General features: G+C 44.3%; 1 protein-coding gene across 12 annotated transcripts in view; it reads left to right on the forward strand.

Moving 5' to 3' along the window:
- The window catches only part of PARD3 (par-3 family cell polarity regulator), a 441,643-nt gene that overhangs the window by 39,950 nt on the left and 383,007 nt on the right, over positions 1 to 18,686 (forward strand). For all 12 annotated transcript variants that reach the window (XM_075271584.1, XM_075271589.1, XM_075271591.1 and 9 more), the window contains exon 2: positions 11,589 to 11,690. In XM_075271584.1, coding sequence (XP_075127685.1) covers positions 11,589 to 11,690 — 102 coding nt within the window. The remainder of the gene's footprint in view (positions 1 to 11,588; positions 11,691 to 18,686) is intronic.

Genomic DNA, 18,686 nt, shown 5'->3' on the forward strand with positions numbered 1-18,686 from the left:
TCGATGGTTTGCCTGCTCCAGCATTTCAGCAGCTCTCAGGCTGTCCTTCTGCTGAACTTGTTCCTCACATCGTGCCTGTGATTGTTCCGGCATCTCGATGGGACGCCATATAATGAGCGTGTTGTTGGTGTCAATAATTCCCCTCAGCTCTGCTTGAGGAGAACTCTGTTGACTTCTGGCTCCTTCATAGCTCTCGTTGTTTTAGAATTTTGCAACAAATTTAGATTTTTTTTTTTTTTTTTTTTTTTTTTTTTTTTTACAGGCATGTTTAAAATTGGCAAACTGACAATTTGGTTTAAAAGTGTTTTCCCATCCAGTTTGTCAGCACTGCCTGGAGCAGATCAGATAATATGCAAATGCTTGTACACAATCCACTGAGGGTTAGCTGAGTGTTTGCACAGAGAGATAACAGACGCTGAGATAAGAGCCCTGTAATATAGTATGTGAACATAAATTCATAACCGTCATGAAGCCATGTCATTTATGTGTGAATCGAGGTTACAAACTATCTATGTGCCGAATTTCATTCAAATCCGTTTAGCCGTTTTTGCGTGATTGAGGAACAAACATCCAAATATTATAAAATTACTGGGAAGGATAGGATGGATGTTGGAAGTGGCCTCATACAGCTGATCCATGTGAGGGCCAACTGTTGGTACCCCACCAATCAGATATATATGGTCAATCCAAAGGACAGGTCATAAAAAAATAAAATAAAAAATTCCTGGTTAACCCTTTTAATGCTGCTCTTGACATTTTTTATTTTTTATAGCCTTATACCCCTTGTCACCCACCCATGTTCACACATTTCTCCAATTGCGATGTCAATGTTTCACCTAGACCACAAGGTTTGTGTGTCTGACAGGTGGAGATTTCCTCGGACCTTTCTGTATACACCTGATCGTCTCCAGCGCTTTCACTCTCTGTAAGCTCATGTATATTTGATGGACTCTCCATGATGTATTGTATACACTTGGTACGCCGCGGTTTGTATAGCTCTTTATACTGGGGCTTGTTAGCTTTGTATTGGGTATCACATTTCTACCTCCTCCGGCATTGTTGGCAGTTTCCACTGCAGATTCTATTAGAATCGAATGATCATTTTAATTTTAGGATTTTTGTCTCTCTTCTAGATTATTTTATACTATAATCTTTTTATGGTATAGTAAGGGTTGCATGAGAATAAAACCTGATCCTTATCCTCCGTATAGATCTTTATCATCACATTGGTAGGATCCTGATCTGCCATCCCTACCGATCAGCTGATCGATGGCTTCATTATTTACCAGGGACTGCTCCATACTGCTACTAGTGGCTGTTCCTGATATTACAACTTAGACAAACTTCATCCCATTAAAATTTGGCTAAAATTATAGGTCACTGTTTGGGAGGTCAGTGGTCTCTCCCCCCCCCCCCCCATTGGGCTGTTTCATATGGCATCTTAATGGAGGGGTACAGTTATACATCAAATATTGATCTGTGATTGATCCACAACACTACCTGTACACACATGATCAATCAGATTGGCTAGCAATATTATGTATATTGGGGGCTTCTGAAATGAGGAGCGGGTATGTTGGCTATGAACCTGCCTGACAGATGTCTGACCTCGACGAGTCTCCATTGCTTAGGTTAAGGGTCGGCCGATGGAGAGGTCTCATGTGCATGAGCAACATAGCAACTGGATGACTCCATTGGGGTAAATGCTCTATTAGGGACACTGGGACATTCGAGAGCGTTTACACCGCAAAGTGTCACTTTTTGTGCTGCAAACGTGCGCCACTTATGCTTTATAGGCCATGTAATGTCATGTTCATAAGTTATATGGCCTGTTCGCAGTGCAGTCCCATTCAAGTGAATGGGCTGCGCTGCGATATCAAACATAGGTGCCATACAAATGTGCTTTGCTTTCTGTGAAGAGACTGCAGCGCTGCAATCTCTTCATACTGCTGATCAGTGAGGATCCCGGGTAATTGGGCTCATGGCGATCTCAGCAGAGGTCATCCATTAGTAAGCCTGGAAGACTCCTTGTAAATCTCACACATTGTGGACAACTATAAATAAATATGGGTTAGCCCTCTGTGTTTTTGCAGTGAGTAAATTGCATAACTTTTCCTGGTTGGGTCCATGGCCGGTGGATCTGGTTTACCCTGCGTTGCACCTCTTTGTGCTGATGGTGCACTGGAGGACAAGTAGAAGCTTTGGCTCCCAGTATTAGTCAGAGCACATCTAGTATTCAGGTTATATTTGCGCTCTCCTATATATTCCCATAAGGTCACTAAAGGCGAACCCTGCACTAGACATGATAGATGAACGTGTAAGGGCTATGTACATATTTAGACAAAAATTGAATAATCTGTTCAGTGTCTGTATTGAAACCTATACAAAGGAGGGGTGTATAATGGACGCCAGCTTTGGCACAGTAGATTTATGGGTCTAGCTTTTGTTGTAGAGTAGTGTGGTGTAATTCTTCCTGCTCACACATTGTATGGCGGTATCTTCTGTCCTTATGAAACCCTTAAAGGCAGTGTGCTGCAAGAAAATCACATTATTATTATTATTATTATTTATTATTATTTAACTTTTTTTTGTTTAAATCAGGCTTTAGGTTAGCAATATTTTTAAAGTTTTGGTGAAGTTTTAATTTTTTTTTCTCTTGACATATATAATATACCATAATATATAAAAACACACACACACACACACACACACACACACACACACACACACACACCTAAAAATCCTACGTACTATGTGCAGTTTTAGATCAAAGATTATTTTTAGGGTCGATATCAAGAACTTTGTCTATCCCTGGAAGTTTGGTAGTGAACTTGGCTGCAGAACAAGGGCTGACAAGCGTCCTGATGTGTTAGCATACAATTGCTCCTTGGGGATGTTTGTGCATAGGTAATGCTCCTGGCAGATCTATTTCCTGTTATGATTCCTGGCCGATGAATCACGTTTTATCTGATCTTCCTCTGACTCCATCATTGAGCAATCTGATTTAATACCATTGACTATTCTGCTCTCTGCTCCGCTGGGCATTGGTGTCCGCGCTAGTTCTATGATGTGTCTGATACAGCTTTACGTCTCGTAATTAATATACCTCACTTTATATGGGAAAGGAGATGTTTTATAGGCCTTGTCATTACCATTAAACTGGCAGATAGGTTTTATGTACTCGGCCAACATGAAAGGGTTGTCCTAGTAGAAAACATAATTTTATATATACGCTTTTAAAGGGGGTTGTGCGACAGCGCCGCTTCTGTTCATGGCTTCTTTCTGGTATTGCAGCTCAGTTGACCTGCAGTACCGTATACAACCTGTGAGCAGGTGTGGAGCTGTTTCATGAAGAAGGCAGCTGTGTTTTCCTAATTGTACATAGCCCCTTTAATAGAGGGAGGTCCCTCATTCAGGATTGGCATTTCTTGGCCACAGCGGGATACAGTATACTATACATGGCGCTTTAGAGGTGCATTAAAATTGCATTTGGATGCTATAGATGTGGATAAGGCTGTGTTCACACCTGTGCTGGGTGTCCGTCTGTTGTGAATCCTTCTAATAAAATAACAGATTTTTTTTTTATTAAAAAAAGAAAAAAAAGGCACGAACCATTACACAACACATACTATAATCTGTCGGTTTTGGCGGCTACGTTTTTTTCCCCACCGTCCTTCATTCTGAGCATGTGCAGAGAAGAATGAAGAGGGAAAACCTATTGTAAAATGGACACCTCCGTTGGTGATCTGTTTGTGTTCGCCTCAAAGGTAAAGAGGATTTTTCACTCCTCATAGATGTGCGGTATTATATCCCTCTAGAAAGACGATTGTCGGCTTTCCCAGTCTGTGCCCAGCGCACTTAATTTTGGCACCATATCCCTCCACTGTCCGAAGGGCAGCCTTACAGCCTTGTGTTGTCTTTGGGCCTTGACGAATCCCCCCTCCCTGACAGTACTCTTCCATAGCCTTGTACGGCCAGAGGGGAAAGGGGAGGGATTCCTCACGGCCCAAAGACAACACTAAGCTGTAAGGCTGCCCTTCTGACAGTAGAGGGATATCTTTGGCACCTTTGGCCCCGTTCACACGCGGCACAGGATTGTTTATTTTTGTCCTGATTTTGATGCGGGAAGCTGCGTCAGAATAGAACCAGAATGCGCACGTTGTGGTTTCCCCCTCCGGAGTAGGCCCAAATGAATGGGCCTTGTCCAGAGGTTGCTGCCGCGAGGCGGACGCTGCGGCAGAATCCACCTGAAGAAAGGGCATTTTTTTTTTTTTTTTTTCATGAGCGTGAACAAACCGCTAGCGGCCTGCATAGACCTCTATTGTGAGGGGGCCGATTTTGAGGAGGATTAAGCGCCAAAATCCACCCCCTCTTTCCCCTCTTGTGTGAACGGGGCCTAACAGAGTACTAAATCAAGTGCACTGTCATTTCTAGTGGTTTAGAACACGGCCGATCTCCAAGGGTATGAAAAGCCCCCTCCGTCTTTTATATACGTGCCTTTTTTTTTTTTTTTTCTTTTTAATTTTCTTTCTGGCTTTGCCCCCCCTTCCCCCCCAAACATTGAAAAACTGACTAAAAACTGCAGCGTTTTACTAAGGCCGTTTTACTAAGGCCGGACAGAGCTTTGTACGTGTTTTAGGTGAATGTTCTTGCACACGCAAAAATTGTGATGTAAAGCGCACAACTATTGTATTGGTAGCACAGGTGTGAGCTGTATTAGACCCTAGCACCCATAGCACATGAGAAATAAGGTGCTTTTCCTGCCCCCTGGGTAACGCTACCTGGGCTACATGGAGAGGACCTGGCATTGTACCAGGGTATATCAGGTGTGTAGCGCCCCTCCTCCCAGCCTCTGACTGTACGGGGATAGGTCGCTGCAGGTGAGTCAGTGTAACACCGGGATCCCACGATTGTCTTTCCAGCACTAAGGTAAGCAGCCGGTGACAATGGGATGAATAAGCGCGGCTAAAAGGTTAGGTAAATGTTTATCCGCTCATTTGTGAGGGAGGTTCTGAAGTGTGACTGCAATGAGCAAATACAGAAACTGCCGCCTCATTTCTGGGGATAATACACCCCTCTGTGCCCAGTATCAGAATCTCATAACCTAGGACATTAGCATTGTGCTTAGATCCTAAATTCGGGAAATGTTCTAGAGCAGGAGGCACTGAGCAGAGCAATTCAGAATATTCACATTTTATTCATTCGTATATTCGCTTAGGCTTAGTTCACACGTGTGGAATTTGGTCTGGAAAAAAAAACGCTTCAGGAGTTAGGAAGCGGTTTTGGACACTAAGGCATTTTTGGGAGCGGTTTCCGCCCCTTATTCATTTGTATTGACTTTCTGAGACTGATTCTGCCTCAAGAAAGGTGCTGTCGCTTCTTTTTTCTGCTAGCGGCAATAAAACACTAGCCGAAAAAACAACGCTATCGGTCTACATAGACCACTATTGTTTGGAGGTGGATTCCGCGTCCAAATTCTGCCCCACTACCCCCATGTGAACAGCCCTTATTCTGGGTTTAGGAGTCCTATCAGTGTAGACTGATATAGGGAAGGTTGTCAATCACTGAATAGGACCACCCACTGGACTCCTAACCCCAACATAGGGGTGCATATCCCATTGTATGGGAATCAATCACAAGAATGGGGGTTCCCAAATACCTAGTGCAGTGTGTGAAGAGTGGTCATGTATATGCCCTACTGCTTTATTCCCATGGGGGACCCAGGAACCCCCATTTTTATGACCAGTAGGGATCCCAGTAGATGACACTTGTGGATGTTGATGGTGGAAAATAAACCTTGCAATCTTGAATCTACTACTCCAGAATTTTGCATTCTTTGTCTTTCCTTGCAAACTAAACAGTCGATACTGTAAATTGGGTTTTGATGACTTCTCTGTTATTGAATTGCTCCTAATAGAAATCTATTGCGGGTACTGCTGGATTTTTGCAGCGCCCCCTTTGCTGCTGGCAACATGGCAGTGCCCAGGATTAACCCATCTCCCTGCAATCTCTGGCAGTGCCACAGTATTAATATTGATTTGCACAATAGGATTGGGCAGGGAGGTGTCAGATCTAGCCTTCAGGAATAGAGAGGACATGTGGCCAGATTAAGAGATTTCCTCTGTGATACGGAGCGTGACCATTTACAGGTCTGCATGGGGTGAGTTGCCCTGATCGGCCGTCCCCTGTGCAGTAACATTGATTTTTCCGCACACCTAGTTAAAGGCAATGCTGGCAGCGAGCAGCGTCCTCTCAGAATATATAATTATATTGCAGGGTTTATGCAGCATTTTCAGCCATTATTCATATTTGGCTGCTATCGCTGCAGTTATAGCCGGGCAGAGTTTATGGTTATTGATCAGAATCGTGAAGCCGGAGGGTTTTTTACGCTTCTTAGTTTCCTGTATAGTTTGTTGCAAGAAAGCTCTAACATGTACTTGGTACTGGGTTATTGGCGATGGTGTTGCCACATGGGGGTGCAGATTTCGTGTCCCCATCCTATAGGGTAAATGGAGTCTGATCGATGTTCTTTATACTGCACAGTGTATTTAAATTTTTGCTTCTGATCGGTGGCGGTGCCAGGTGTCGGACAACCACTGATCCAATATTGATGGCCTAGGCTAAGGAGAGGTGATCAGTGTCTTGGAGAGCCACCTTAATCCAGAATGTGACTAAGATGGCTAGTGTCCAGATGGCGGTCCCAATATTGGCTTCAGGTATTGCTTGTCATACATCTTGCCCTTGTCTCTGACGGTGCCAGCATCACTGAAATGTCTGGGCCCGGAACGAACGGCAGATGCTTCTTATACAACTGGTGTTGGCGTTGACCTCAGACGTACTTCGCATATGTCCCATCCGTCATCTGTGCTGGTTCTTTCGGTTCTTTCAGTAATGTTGGCAAGGGCTGGTGCCATCGCTCATTGCCAGACGCAGAGCTGTTGGGGCATATTTATCAATAGGAGTCTGACACTTTTCTGTCTACATTTGCCCCAAAATTTATGGTGCACGGCATTTATGACACATTTATAAACTGTGGGGTAAATTTATTGGTTCATGCCAGTCTTCATGGCCCTGGAGCCAGACTCCTTTATAGGCTGTGGCCTTGGGAGAGATCCCCTGCTCGTCTTCACACATCAAATGTGCCTTGGTTATGGTTTATTATTAGAGATGAGCGAACACTGTTCGGACCAGCCGTTCCGAACAGCACGCTCCCATAGAAATGAATGGAAGCACCTGGCACGTACACTTTGCCGGCGGCCCGTCACCGTGCCAGGTGCTTCCATTCATTTCTATGGGAGCGTGCTGTTTGGAACGGCTGGTCCGAACAGTGTTCGCTCATCTCTATTTATAATCAAAACCTGAACACTTGCCGGAATTTGGGACCGCCCTCAGGACACTTGCCGCTTAATTTGCGTACCAGAGTCAATGCTATTCCATCTTTCGGTTCACATCTGCGTTGGAAGACCGCACGCGGACCCCCCCCCGAACAGAATACTGAACGCATTGCAAGCAGTATGCAGTGAAAGCACACAGACCCCATAGACTATAATGAGGTCCGTGTGCTTGCCGCCAGATTTCTGCACAGTACATGCGGACAGGAATGTAGTTAACAATCTAATTTCCTTTCTGCATAACTCGTGTAGGTAGCACGCAGCAAGAACACGGACACCATTCTAGTCTATGGGGATCTGTGCGCTTTTACTGCACACCGCTTGCAATTGCATTTGGTAGTCCATTCGGGGGGGGGGGGGGGGGTCCCATGCGGACTCCCCGAATGGAATACCAACGCAGATGTGAACGAAGGGTGGAAGTGCTGTGAAAAGTACTGGGAGTTGTTTGCTAGGCATACATGGACAAGCCTAGCAGTGCTGATCCTCGGTTACACCGCCTGATGGACGCTTTATCAGTATTTATCAGTATATCACACATTCACTGCAGTTTTCTAACACAAGTTCAGGCAAATGAATTGCGATGTTTATTGTTATATGTAAATGTAACTTACAAGGAGTTTGTCGGTAGTTTTGACCCCACAGAATTGCTGATAGCGATACATATGTGTTATGTACACCAGATAGGTTATATCTGTAGTAAATGTAACCCTGCGTGCAGAAGGATGACGGTTACTGGCTAAGACCACACATTGCAGAAAAGCTGCATTTTTCATTGTTGTAGATTTTCCTGTGGTTTTTGGAACCCATCTATATACCCCACCCTAGTCATTGTAAATTTGGTGGTGTTGGTTGGTTTGTACAAATCAATCTCAAAGTGTCTTTTGTTGCTTTTTTACAAAAACTACGGCCTGAAGATCTGATGTTGTCGGAGATTTCTGTATTCTGTGTGCACTTCTCAACCCCCCGTAACAAGCTTAACTGCAAAATCTCAAAGTGGATTATCTCTGAGAGTATTAAGGATAAAATCATTACATTTATCTTTGTAATCTTCCCCAAAACCCTACAGTTGCAGTCACTGAAAGGCTGAAAAGCAGAGGCTCAGGATGTGTAATCCTGCTGGAAGATGTCCACTACCGCCGCTTCCACCTCGTATCTCCCTGCTCATCTTCTTGACATTGCCCCGTGTTGCCTTGTTCCTTAAAGTTCAAATTTGGTATTTTTTTTGAAAATTATTTTAACGTTAAGATTTTTTTTACATTCTATATTTTTATAGGGGTTGCCCAGCTGAAGCTCAGTGGCCTAAATAGGCGAAAGACACCATAATTGTCTTTACCATCCCCCACTGCTTTTTACTTCCCGATCCCGTCTAACACACAGGAAATGCCCATTGTGGCTTGTGATTGGCCGAGCAACCATTTCCGGTCTGTTAAGAGACCACGGGGCGTCAGAATTGGAGCAGTAGGGATTGGCGGTGGAGAGTATATGACTTGTCTTTTATGTTACAGGGTGCCTCTTAAAACCTTGTTTTTTTTTTTTAGACTTCGTCTTGCCTATTTTTCTCTCTCGCGTTGGAGAAAGGGCACGTCTTCCGGGTCTGTGGTATTTTTGGTTATTAAAGCGCATAGCTCAAGTTTTACGGAACAAAGGGTCAAGTCCTGTTTTGATGTGTTTAATCTGCTTTAATCTGGGTGAATTTTTCTGTCTACAGGTTGCGATTACCGGCTTTTATAGCTCGGCTTTTCTACAATTCTGGTTTTAGAGGGAAACCAAGTTGTCCTTTGTTGTGTATTGTGTCATAGGATGAGTGTTGACTCTCGGCATGTATAATAGTCACCTGAATTATCACGTGGGATTTTACATGGACGTGATAGACATACAGATTTAAGAAAATAACATTTGTGTACCAGAAATGGACGGGTTCTCTCAATACAATGAGACCACATGGGGGTTCTGTGGACTTCTCATGAATCGCCAGGGCGTTCTAGACTTGCTCGCTGCAGGGTTATAAGACCTGACTATAAATGATCATGGGGTTCTGGAAGGTGGTCATGGATCAACATTGCTTCTTTGAATTGCCCTTGGATCATCATAGGGTTCTGTAAACTGAACATAGTTGACCATTGGGTTCTACGAACAGTCCAAGAATCAATGTGGCGTACTGTGCTGGTTGATTAGTGGCGTTCGATGGACTGAACATTGGTCACCATTGGGTTCTATGACTTGTTTGTTGTCTCCATGAGGTTTTATAAGCTCCTTGTAGGATCACCATGAGGTTCAGGTCTTGCATCTGAAATATAGGTGTTAGAACTCAACCATCTTATGGGGGAAGTCCTTAAGGAGGATGATGATGATCAAATCTTGCTTAAAATTGGTCTTTCATATCATTTTTAATGTACACCGCCTAGGAACGAACACGAAGATGAACAACTCCAATAGAAAAAGTGAGATGTGAATATTCTTAGTATTGTCCTGCTGACTTTCATTGACTTTCTTTAGATATGAGAACAAGAAGTTTTATAAAGAACTCCTGTAACCTATTTGGCACAAAAATCCAAGATAATCTTATTTCCTTCCAGTTCTGTCTCCATCATTAAAGACCTGCATGGCTGGCAAATAATTTATGTCAAATTTGAGATTTCCAGCATCAGCACATCTGTGGTCATTCCTCCTTCGGTCGGGACTCGAGTCAAAGCTCTAGCTCTTCAGTCACGGTCTTGAGCTTCATATTTGTGGTCCTCAGGTTTGACATTTTTCCAAACTTCTTGGGAAGAGCCACATGATCTTTCCAGCCTGTGGATTCCTTATCCCTCCTCTTAGCATAGGAGTGACCCAATGCACGTGTCTTACCATGAAATATAAGGATTCTGCTGAAGTTCCCCTTAGAGTATAATGGGATCCATTGGGTTTCCACCATTTTTATACAGTGTATCCTATGGGTGGATAAAGATGTGAACTGAGCCTTGTTTTTATTTGCTATTCTTATTACATATATATATATTTCTCTATATCAACATAGCAGGCCAGCGGAGGTCAAAGGGGCGCTGTTGGGTTAACAGAACCCTATGGATATGCTTAGTGTATACACGAGGAATACCTGTTACATAATAAATGGACATTACAAATGTCCTAGTCTTGCAGCATTTCCATCTCCATATAGCTGACATGATGGATGGGAGTTTTCCCGCTTCCTGGAGGGATATTCTGCACCCCGGCACTTCCATGCAAGTCGAAAATCTCCTTTTTAAGCTAGTTTAACCCCTAATTTCCCTAAGTCATTAAGCAGTCTACTTTACATCAAGACCTTTGGATGTTTCAGAAGCTTAGCACAAGTTCCTGTAAGACAAGCCGAGCTCCTTACTTGTCTGGTCTTGCAAACCGAGGTCTGTGTAGAACAGGGAATGGAGCCGCGGTGCTCGCCAGAGGTTGGGGAAGCAAATTATAGGTTTCCTCTTCTCAGTCTGTTCTAAAAGTTTTTGGGTTTTGTACAAGTGGTTCTTACATATGTTTGTGCTCTCCATATGTTCTATTTTAGGGCCGGTCTGTGTAGGAGGGTGATGGGTCAGAATCTGTATTTAAATTTAGAATTTTTTTTTTTTTTCTAATTCGCCCCCTCCCCTCCCACAATAGTAATTTTGCAAGTGATAATTTTTAGTAAGCCCTCCATATTGGTTTCATCTGTTCATGCCTTTATGTACGGTGTCCAGGACCACTTATAACAAAAAAAAAAAAAACGTACCAGAGTACACCGGAAGTCCTGCACTAGGTATGCCCAAAGTATTCCTTTAAAGCTGGCCATAGGTTGCCCATACACTTTAGTCCACTGTTCCTCCCCACCCCCTCGATACAAGTACTCTCTACTCATCTGAGCATGCAAGTCCTTTCAATAAGAAGGTCCATAACCCTCTGCTGGTGTCCCTTGAAAACCTAAGGATCAGACATGTTGTAATTCTATATGCCCAATCCTTTTTCTTCTTCTTTTGTCTACTGCAACCCTCCAGTCACATTAGATGGTAGGTTGGTCCGGCCGAAATGTTTCTACTATGTCTGTCCACTTTATACATGATGTTGGGCTCAGTTTAGCATTGCGGTTGTATATTCTACCTATTGTTGTATATGTTGTCCTGCATTACATAGTAGTCCTGAGCTCTGTACATCACATTATATATCCTTCTATAACGCCTCTTCTCCTCTTCACAGGACCACAATTATTGGATCCAAGTTCACCGGTTAGAGCACGGGGATGGCGGCATTCTGGACCTCGATGACATCCTTTGTGACGTGGCTGATGACAAAGACAGAGTAAGTGTGAGCCTTGGCATGTCGGACATGGCTCGGACTGCTATATAAGCTGTGCTATGCTGCTGGTATTGAGATTGGTGACCAGTCTGGGAACATGATGCATTGTGTTATATGACAGATCCCTCTAGCGGTGGATTAACGTTGTATTAGAGGTGATTTCTCATGGATGGCGGGATTATTTATTAAAAGGTCTAGGGCACGGCAGCCCCTCTATAGCCCTTGTTTTATGGCTTCCCAGCTAGCCCCCAGTTGTATTCTCAGACTTGTGTTCCCCCCCCCTTACGGGCGCTCATTTATAGGTATTACGTTGCAGTGTTTGATGGCTGCTTTGGATACCCTGAAGCCTCCACTTTTCCCGTATGTAACGTAATACAGATTTACTTGTGAAACTTCATACATTCTATATGTAATGTCGCCGGCACGTCGCAGAGGATTTCAGGAATCCTCACATGACAACTGTCGCACTCCTAATACCAAACCTACCCGGATCATACAGTCACAGCAGGTGCTTGTGGGTTTTGGAGGGGTCATTCATGGTATCACTTATAATACGGGTTTGGCTGACGCCCCCAATACTATCCTCAAAGCCCAACCAGTGTTACCGGCACATCCTTACTTGTATCCTGGCCTCTTATTCACACAGACAATTAAACTTCCTGAAAGACGTGAAGTAAGGAGAGCCCAAAATTGTTCTTTTATTACCAAACCTTGTAAGACTTGAAGTTCAGGATTTGTGGGTGAAGTTATCATCTTGAAGACTTTCTTCCTGTCTTCTAAGGCTGTATAATCCTGTATGGGGGCAGGGGGTGTGTTGGTTACCCTCGGTGTCATTGTCAGCCGTCACCTGGGTGTTCCCGCAGATCTGGTATTTCATAGTCTTCAGATCCAGGCTGGCGTTGTGGTAGAGCTACTATTAATATTGACTCTGAGGCTCCAGCCCTATCCTGTTGGCATCCTGTATATGTACTGTAGGCCGTGGTGTGTATGGCCCTTTAAATGAAGACTTGTGGAAGAGAATTGTCTCCTTTTAAAGGCAACCTACTGTATGTCCCCTTTATACTGTATAGACCTCATAGAGATGTGGGTTCGCTCTAAGTGCTGCTGTGTATGAGCGGCGCCTATTATGGCAGACTTGATCCATCCTTGGATGGTTGAGACTAGAATGAAGTGGTTAAAGGTAAGTTGTCCCTGGTATGGCTTGGATCCAGTAGGTGGCGCTGCCTTGTCTCCAGATACGTTAGCTATGCGGATTGGTGGACAGCTAATACACCCTCCACCTTGACACGTGTTGCATATGTGGGTCAAGTAGTACCCTAATATGCACCCTATTAAGGCAAGCCTAACCCACCTGGGTGTAACAGGCAGTGGTGTGGGCACTGAAGCCAAGGCAGTGCCCCCTACTGGATCCATGTAAGGTCGGAGAGATCCTACTTAAAACAACTCCATTCCACCACCTACCCTCCTTGTATTACAAAAGCCCGCTCATATGGGAGCCTGCCTTGTAATACTACATTTGCCCTGCAGTGGCCACTGCTGAGACGGTGCCCTAATTGCTTCAGGGGCCACATTCCCTGAATGGCTCAGATGGACACACACATGGGACACACACATGGGACACACACATGGGACACACACATGGGACACACACATGGGACACACACATGGGACACACACATGGGACACACACATGGGACACACACATGGGACACACACATGGGACACACACATGGGACACACACATGGGACACACACATGGGACACACACATGGGACACACACATGGGACACACACATGGGACACACACATGGGACACACACATGGGACACACACATGGGACACACACATGGGACACACACATGCTACCATGTAGTATTAGAGATGCCATTGAGGTTTATACAAGTGACCTTCATCAGGCTCGACCATCTAAGTGGAAAATTAAAGGCCATTGTTCAATGATAAAGCAGAGCATGCTGGGAGTTGTAGTTCTCTCCAAGCTAGTTGCACAGTAGTTACTGTCGGTGGCTTCTTAACTAAGGGGGCTGCACTATATGTAAACCTAATGTGAACCTGGCCTTACTTATTAGTTAAAGAGTGTGGCCGGGGGTAAAGAGTGCCCCCTCCCTGCACCTCAATCTCTGCGTTTATGCCCCCTAGTGGCCACATTGGTTTACTTTTGAATGTATGCTTTACCAAAGAATCACCTTCATATAAGTTTTATGTAGTTTAATGTTCTCTTTCTTCCTCCTCCGTATACATTGTGTTTATACCTCTATAAATTCTCACTGATCATTATATTGTCCTGTAATTACTAAAGCGAAAGCAGTCTGATCTCCAGCAGTGAATTGGTCATGTATTGTGTAATGCTGGTTCCTCTTTGATATAGGGGTTGATTTTTTAGTATTTCCTCTTCTGATTGCAGATATACGGTACATGACATTGTATATACGTCATCTTGTGGGTTTCCCTTCCCTGCGCTGCCACCTAGTGGGCGATGTTTAGAATTGTAGTGGCTAATATAGTCATTTGTGTTGCTTTATAATGTGCACATCATTATGGGAGTTTTTTTTTAATTTTTTTTTTATATAGTCTTTTTTTTTTGTCTAATTCCAACCAAATTCAAAAAGTTACCGATGGCCATGGATTCCTGTCTGTGGTCTTGTACATGTCTTGCCATGGCATTCCCATTTCATGTATTCGAGCCTATGGATGTGTCTTACGGACACCCACTGATGTACTTGGTGCATTTTCCCTGTAGCAGGAATACGTATGGATTGCTTAGACCAGACATGTGCCAGATTTATCAAAGTGGGGGATGCTAGATGATCTCTAGATACAGTTTATCTTGGCACCCCCTTTACGGTGGCCATTTTTGCACAATTTTAGTGCATGGGAGGAATTTCCCAAGTTGACCCCACGATGTTTTGTCCCCACAGGTTGCCACCACAGTTTCATGTCCCCCCACTGTGTATCAAAAAGAAAAACCAAACCTTAAGGGTAAGTTTACACAGGGTATTTTGGTCAGGATTTTGAGGCCGTATCCACCAAAACCCCCCCGTGTGAACTTACCCTAATACTCCGCTTTCCCTATTACGCCGTTCATTCCTCTCTCTGGTCCCAGAGTCCTTAAGGAGCGATGTGACGTCACTACATCCCCTCCTGTTCCCAGAACACTGGGTGCAAAGACAGCAGCCGAGTAGTGAATCAGAGGGTGGACGGCTCCCTACTGCAGCACTGGCTTCAATGAGTTGGGGTAACTCGGACCCGCTGCCCTGGACAGTGGGACAGCAAATACAGGACTGTCCTGCTGTCCAAAAGAGGCCCCCGCTACCATAGGGCCCGCTGCAAGTCACTGTTGACCCTATGGTTAAAAGTGGCCCTGGCTAGAAAGCATTTACTATTCTGATCCATCAGATTTGTTTTTTGTATTTGGACACTGACAAAAAAAAAAGTACTTTTATTTTTTTCATTTGGTCATTAAAGTTTTTTTTTTTCTTGCACTTTCTTCACAGAATAATTCTACAAATGAAAGGTGTTGCAATTGGGTGCACTTCTTACTCGTGCCACTAGGTGGAGGCCTAAGCCTTATATGATGGGTCTTGGTGTTTTTAGATCATTTTTGCAGCTCATTCTTTATACCATTTACTTCTTATTGTGTGACATGAGAGGCTCTCTGCTCTAGCACATGTAGGGGAGGGGGCTCGTGTTGGACGTTTACCCCTATCCTATCCATTTGACCTAATGAGGAATATGATGAGAGGTTTTCCTATTGAGACGTCCCCTACTAAAGCAAGTCTGTTCCTAGAAAAAGGTCAATTTTTTTTTTTTTTTTTTTTTTTTTTAACGTAATTAAAAAAAAACAAACGACTAAATCCTGCCATATTCACTAACGCCACTAATAGTGACACTTGCCAATTCTGTAGAGATGTTTAATGCAGCGGTCACCTCGCTTACATCACAGACTGAGTTACAATAATGATAACACTTCTATAGATAACACCACCGACCCGTCATTGCATCCACTACTGACAACAGATGATGACATGGCTTATCTTTCCCCTCTCCCTACACAGAACATGTCCAAAAACAATTCTCCCAGGTACTTTGTCTCAGTCTGTTTGGGATTGCCCTATGTTACTCTTCTGTTACTTTACAGGCTGAGCCGTCTATATGGTGAAGACATTCTCACTATATTCTGTCACTTTGTTCCCCGTACTTGCTGTTTTCTTGTCTTGTTTCTATCTATCTATCTATCCATCCATCCATCCATCCATCCATCCATCCATCCATCCATCCATCCCCATATCTATCTATCCATCTTCTAGTCTCTCCGACTAGAGCATGTAAGATGTGACGCAGGACTTGTCTGTATACATCCAAGCTCACCCCATGATGTAAATCTTCCTATGCCGCTGCATGGTGAGAACAGCTGGCTGGCACACGGGGCGTTTAGCTTGGCTGTTAAGGTAATAATCGCTGCAATGTTCTGCAGAGGAAGCCATTAAACATTAACTCTTTATGGTGTCAGATTTAAAGCAGAAGTGAGTTTTCTGAATATGTCATTATTAGAGGATATGTTCATAATAGGCATCCGGATTCTGTATCTTTTAAAGGAGTTTTCCAGCCCCAAATCAAATTTGTATTCCAATAAGCTACAGTCACGATGTGATCAATGAATGTGACGTATAAGGAGCGTGGCTGCCACTACATTCAGCTGGGATGGGAGGGGGTCCGGGTGTCAGACCCTCACAGACCTGTCCTAATGATAAAAAGCCCCCGATACCCTAAAGCCCCTCTGGCTGTGACTTTTTAAAAAATTATGTTTCAAATGTGGATTTGACTTTCTGATCTGATCTGCATGCCTACTTGCAATACTCTTCTTGGAAATCAGAAGTGATTGTAGCTTGCTGGGAGTTGTAGTTTCACAGCAATGGCTGCTGATCCCTGGCCTGCGTTGTCTTCCGGGGGCATCCTTGAAATCAATCCAAGGAACACACAGAGGCAGACCCAGGCCTCAGACCCGTCTTTTTCTTGTAAATCTTGGCTCTGCTACATTCAGTTATTTTCAGTTTTACATATAGTCCCTTGCCCCGGGTGTCAAAAACTGATGTTATTCCAATTCTCTATTACATGGGCCCAATGTGGATGTACTCCTAGTTTATGGGAACATCTGATTTGTCTGGAAATTTGAGAATATCACTAGAATTTAGGGACATTCCCTAAGATTGCACAGGGGTCATAGGCGTGGGTCGGGTCCAGTGAGTCATTGAAACCATGGCAGGGGCAGTAAGTCCTTGTTTGGTCTTGTTCCAGCCCCATTCGTGTACATAGTAAAGTAACGTCCTTTATTTCTCCTCCCTGTAGAGCGCCATGGCCGTCTTCTCCGCCAGTTCTTGACTAGTGTCCAGGCTCGCCATAGGCTTTGCATTTATTGCTGGAGGGTCAGCAGGATTTATAAACCTATAAGCAGTATGCCGCAGACATCCCGACAGCTTGGCTGCGTCTTCTCCTCTCTCCAGCCCCGTATTAAATGATTAATGTGCGTCTGTCTCTTTGCCGCGTGTTTATATGAAGCAGGCGCACGTGCTCGGTCTCGGGGCTCGTGCAATTTTCATGGAGCATCTGTTCTCCAAGCCGAGAGCGTTAACAAGGCCCCGTAATATGGCCTAGTAGATAGTACAGCGGGGAGTTACCTGGGTCCTACTCCTCCCTCATCCGACAGATTTGCGCTCCTCTCACATACGGTTAAATTGTCTCTCCATTCTCGCTGTGTGTATAATTAATGGAAGGAGCGAGGGCCCGTGCGATATCCAGCCAGGAACGGGTCAGCGTCGCCAGATGTATAATTGTTATCGTTAGGAAACGTTTGGAATTACCTTTGGAGTAGCAGTAGGAGTGCAGAACGCTTCACACGTCCCTGGGGGTTCGATAGAAGAAGGTTTCTCGCCTCTAGTCCTGCGCCTAATTCTGTTCTCGGATGCCAGGGATTTCTATATTTTAGGATCTGTTTGACTGTTTTTTGATTGTATCTTTTTGTAGGAAAGCTGGGTGACAATCCCCATACAATTTTCAATGGACTGTCCAAGCTTGTGCCATTTGGTTCAATGTTGGGACGGTGTGCATGTCCCCGCCAGATCTACTATAGTGTCATCGTAGTGATAGGTGCTATTAAAGGGGACCGGTCATCTCCCCTAATATTCAGAAGGATTCATGAGGAACTCCAGTTTAAGTAGACAGGAGAGCGGACAGATCCGACTTAAGGCAAAGGCTGCTAGGTTGCGGAAAAGCTGCTTTTTTGTTGCAGATTTTGCTGCAGTTTTTGAGCCAGAAATGGATTGAACAGAAGGTAGAAGTATAAGAGCTTTCTATAGATTTCCCATTCCTTATGTAGTCACTCCTGGCATTGGCTTAAAAACACACAGCAAAATCTGCAACAAAAAAAGGCTGCTTTTCTGCAACACAAAGCCTAAAGGGATTCTCTAGGACTCTTAAGTTGATGCCCTGTCCTTAGGATACATCGTCATTTGAAGATCCATAGTGGGGTCTGACACCTGGAACCCCTGCAGATTAGACTTCACAGACCATGTGAAAGGTCATTCATTGTTTAGCCAGGAAAACCCCTTAAAGGGATTCTATCATTAGAATCTCGTTTTTAGCTAAACCACGTAGGAATAGCCTGAGGCTGATCTTACACGACTGTATTTGTTTTACGGTCCGCAAGTTGCTGATCAGCAACACTACTACTAGACATTGGACATAGACATCGCAGACGCCCGTGTCCTGCCGCACTCGCCCATAGAGTTCTATGGGCGAGTCCTTGCAGTGCCGTGAATTCACGGCCTTTGCAGACCTGCTGTATTCAGCGCGAACCTCGGTCACGGCCCATCACACCACGGATAAAATATCCGGTAGTGTAAGAGGCTGCACTGAATATGTGTCCGCAATTGCGGACCATTTGCGGATACCCCCCCCCCCCTTTTTTTTTCTTCCTGACGAACA

This window comes from Leptodactylus fuscus, chromosome 4 (genome assembly GCF_031893055.1).
Source record: "Leptodactylus fuscus isolate aLepFus1 chromosome 4, aLepFus1.hap2, whole genome shotgun sequence".
NCBI lineage: Eukaryota > Metazoa > Chordata > Amphibia > Anura > Leptodactylidae > Leptodactylus > Leptodactylus fuscus.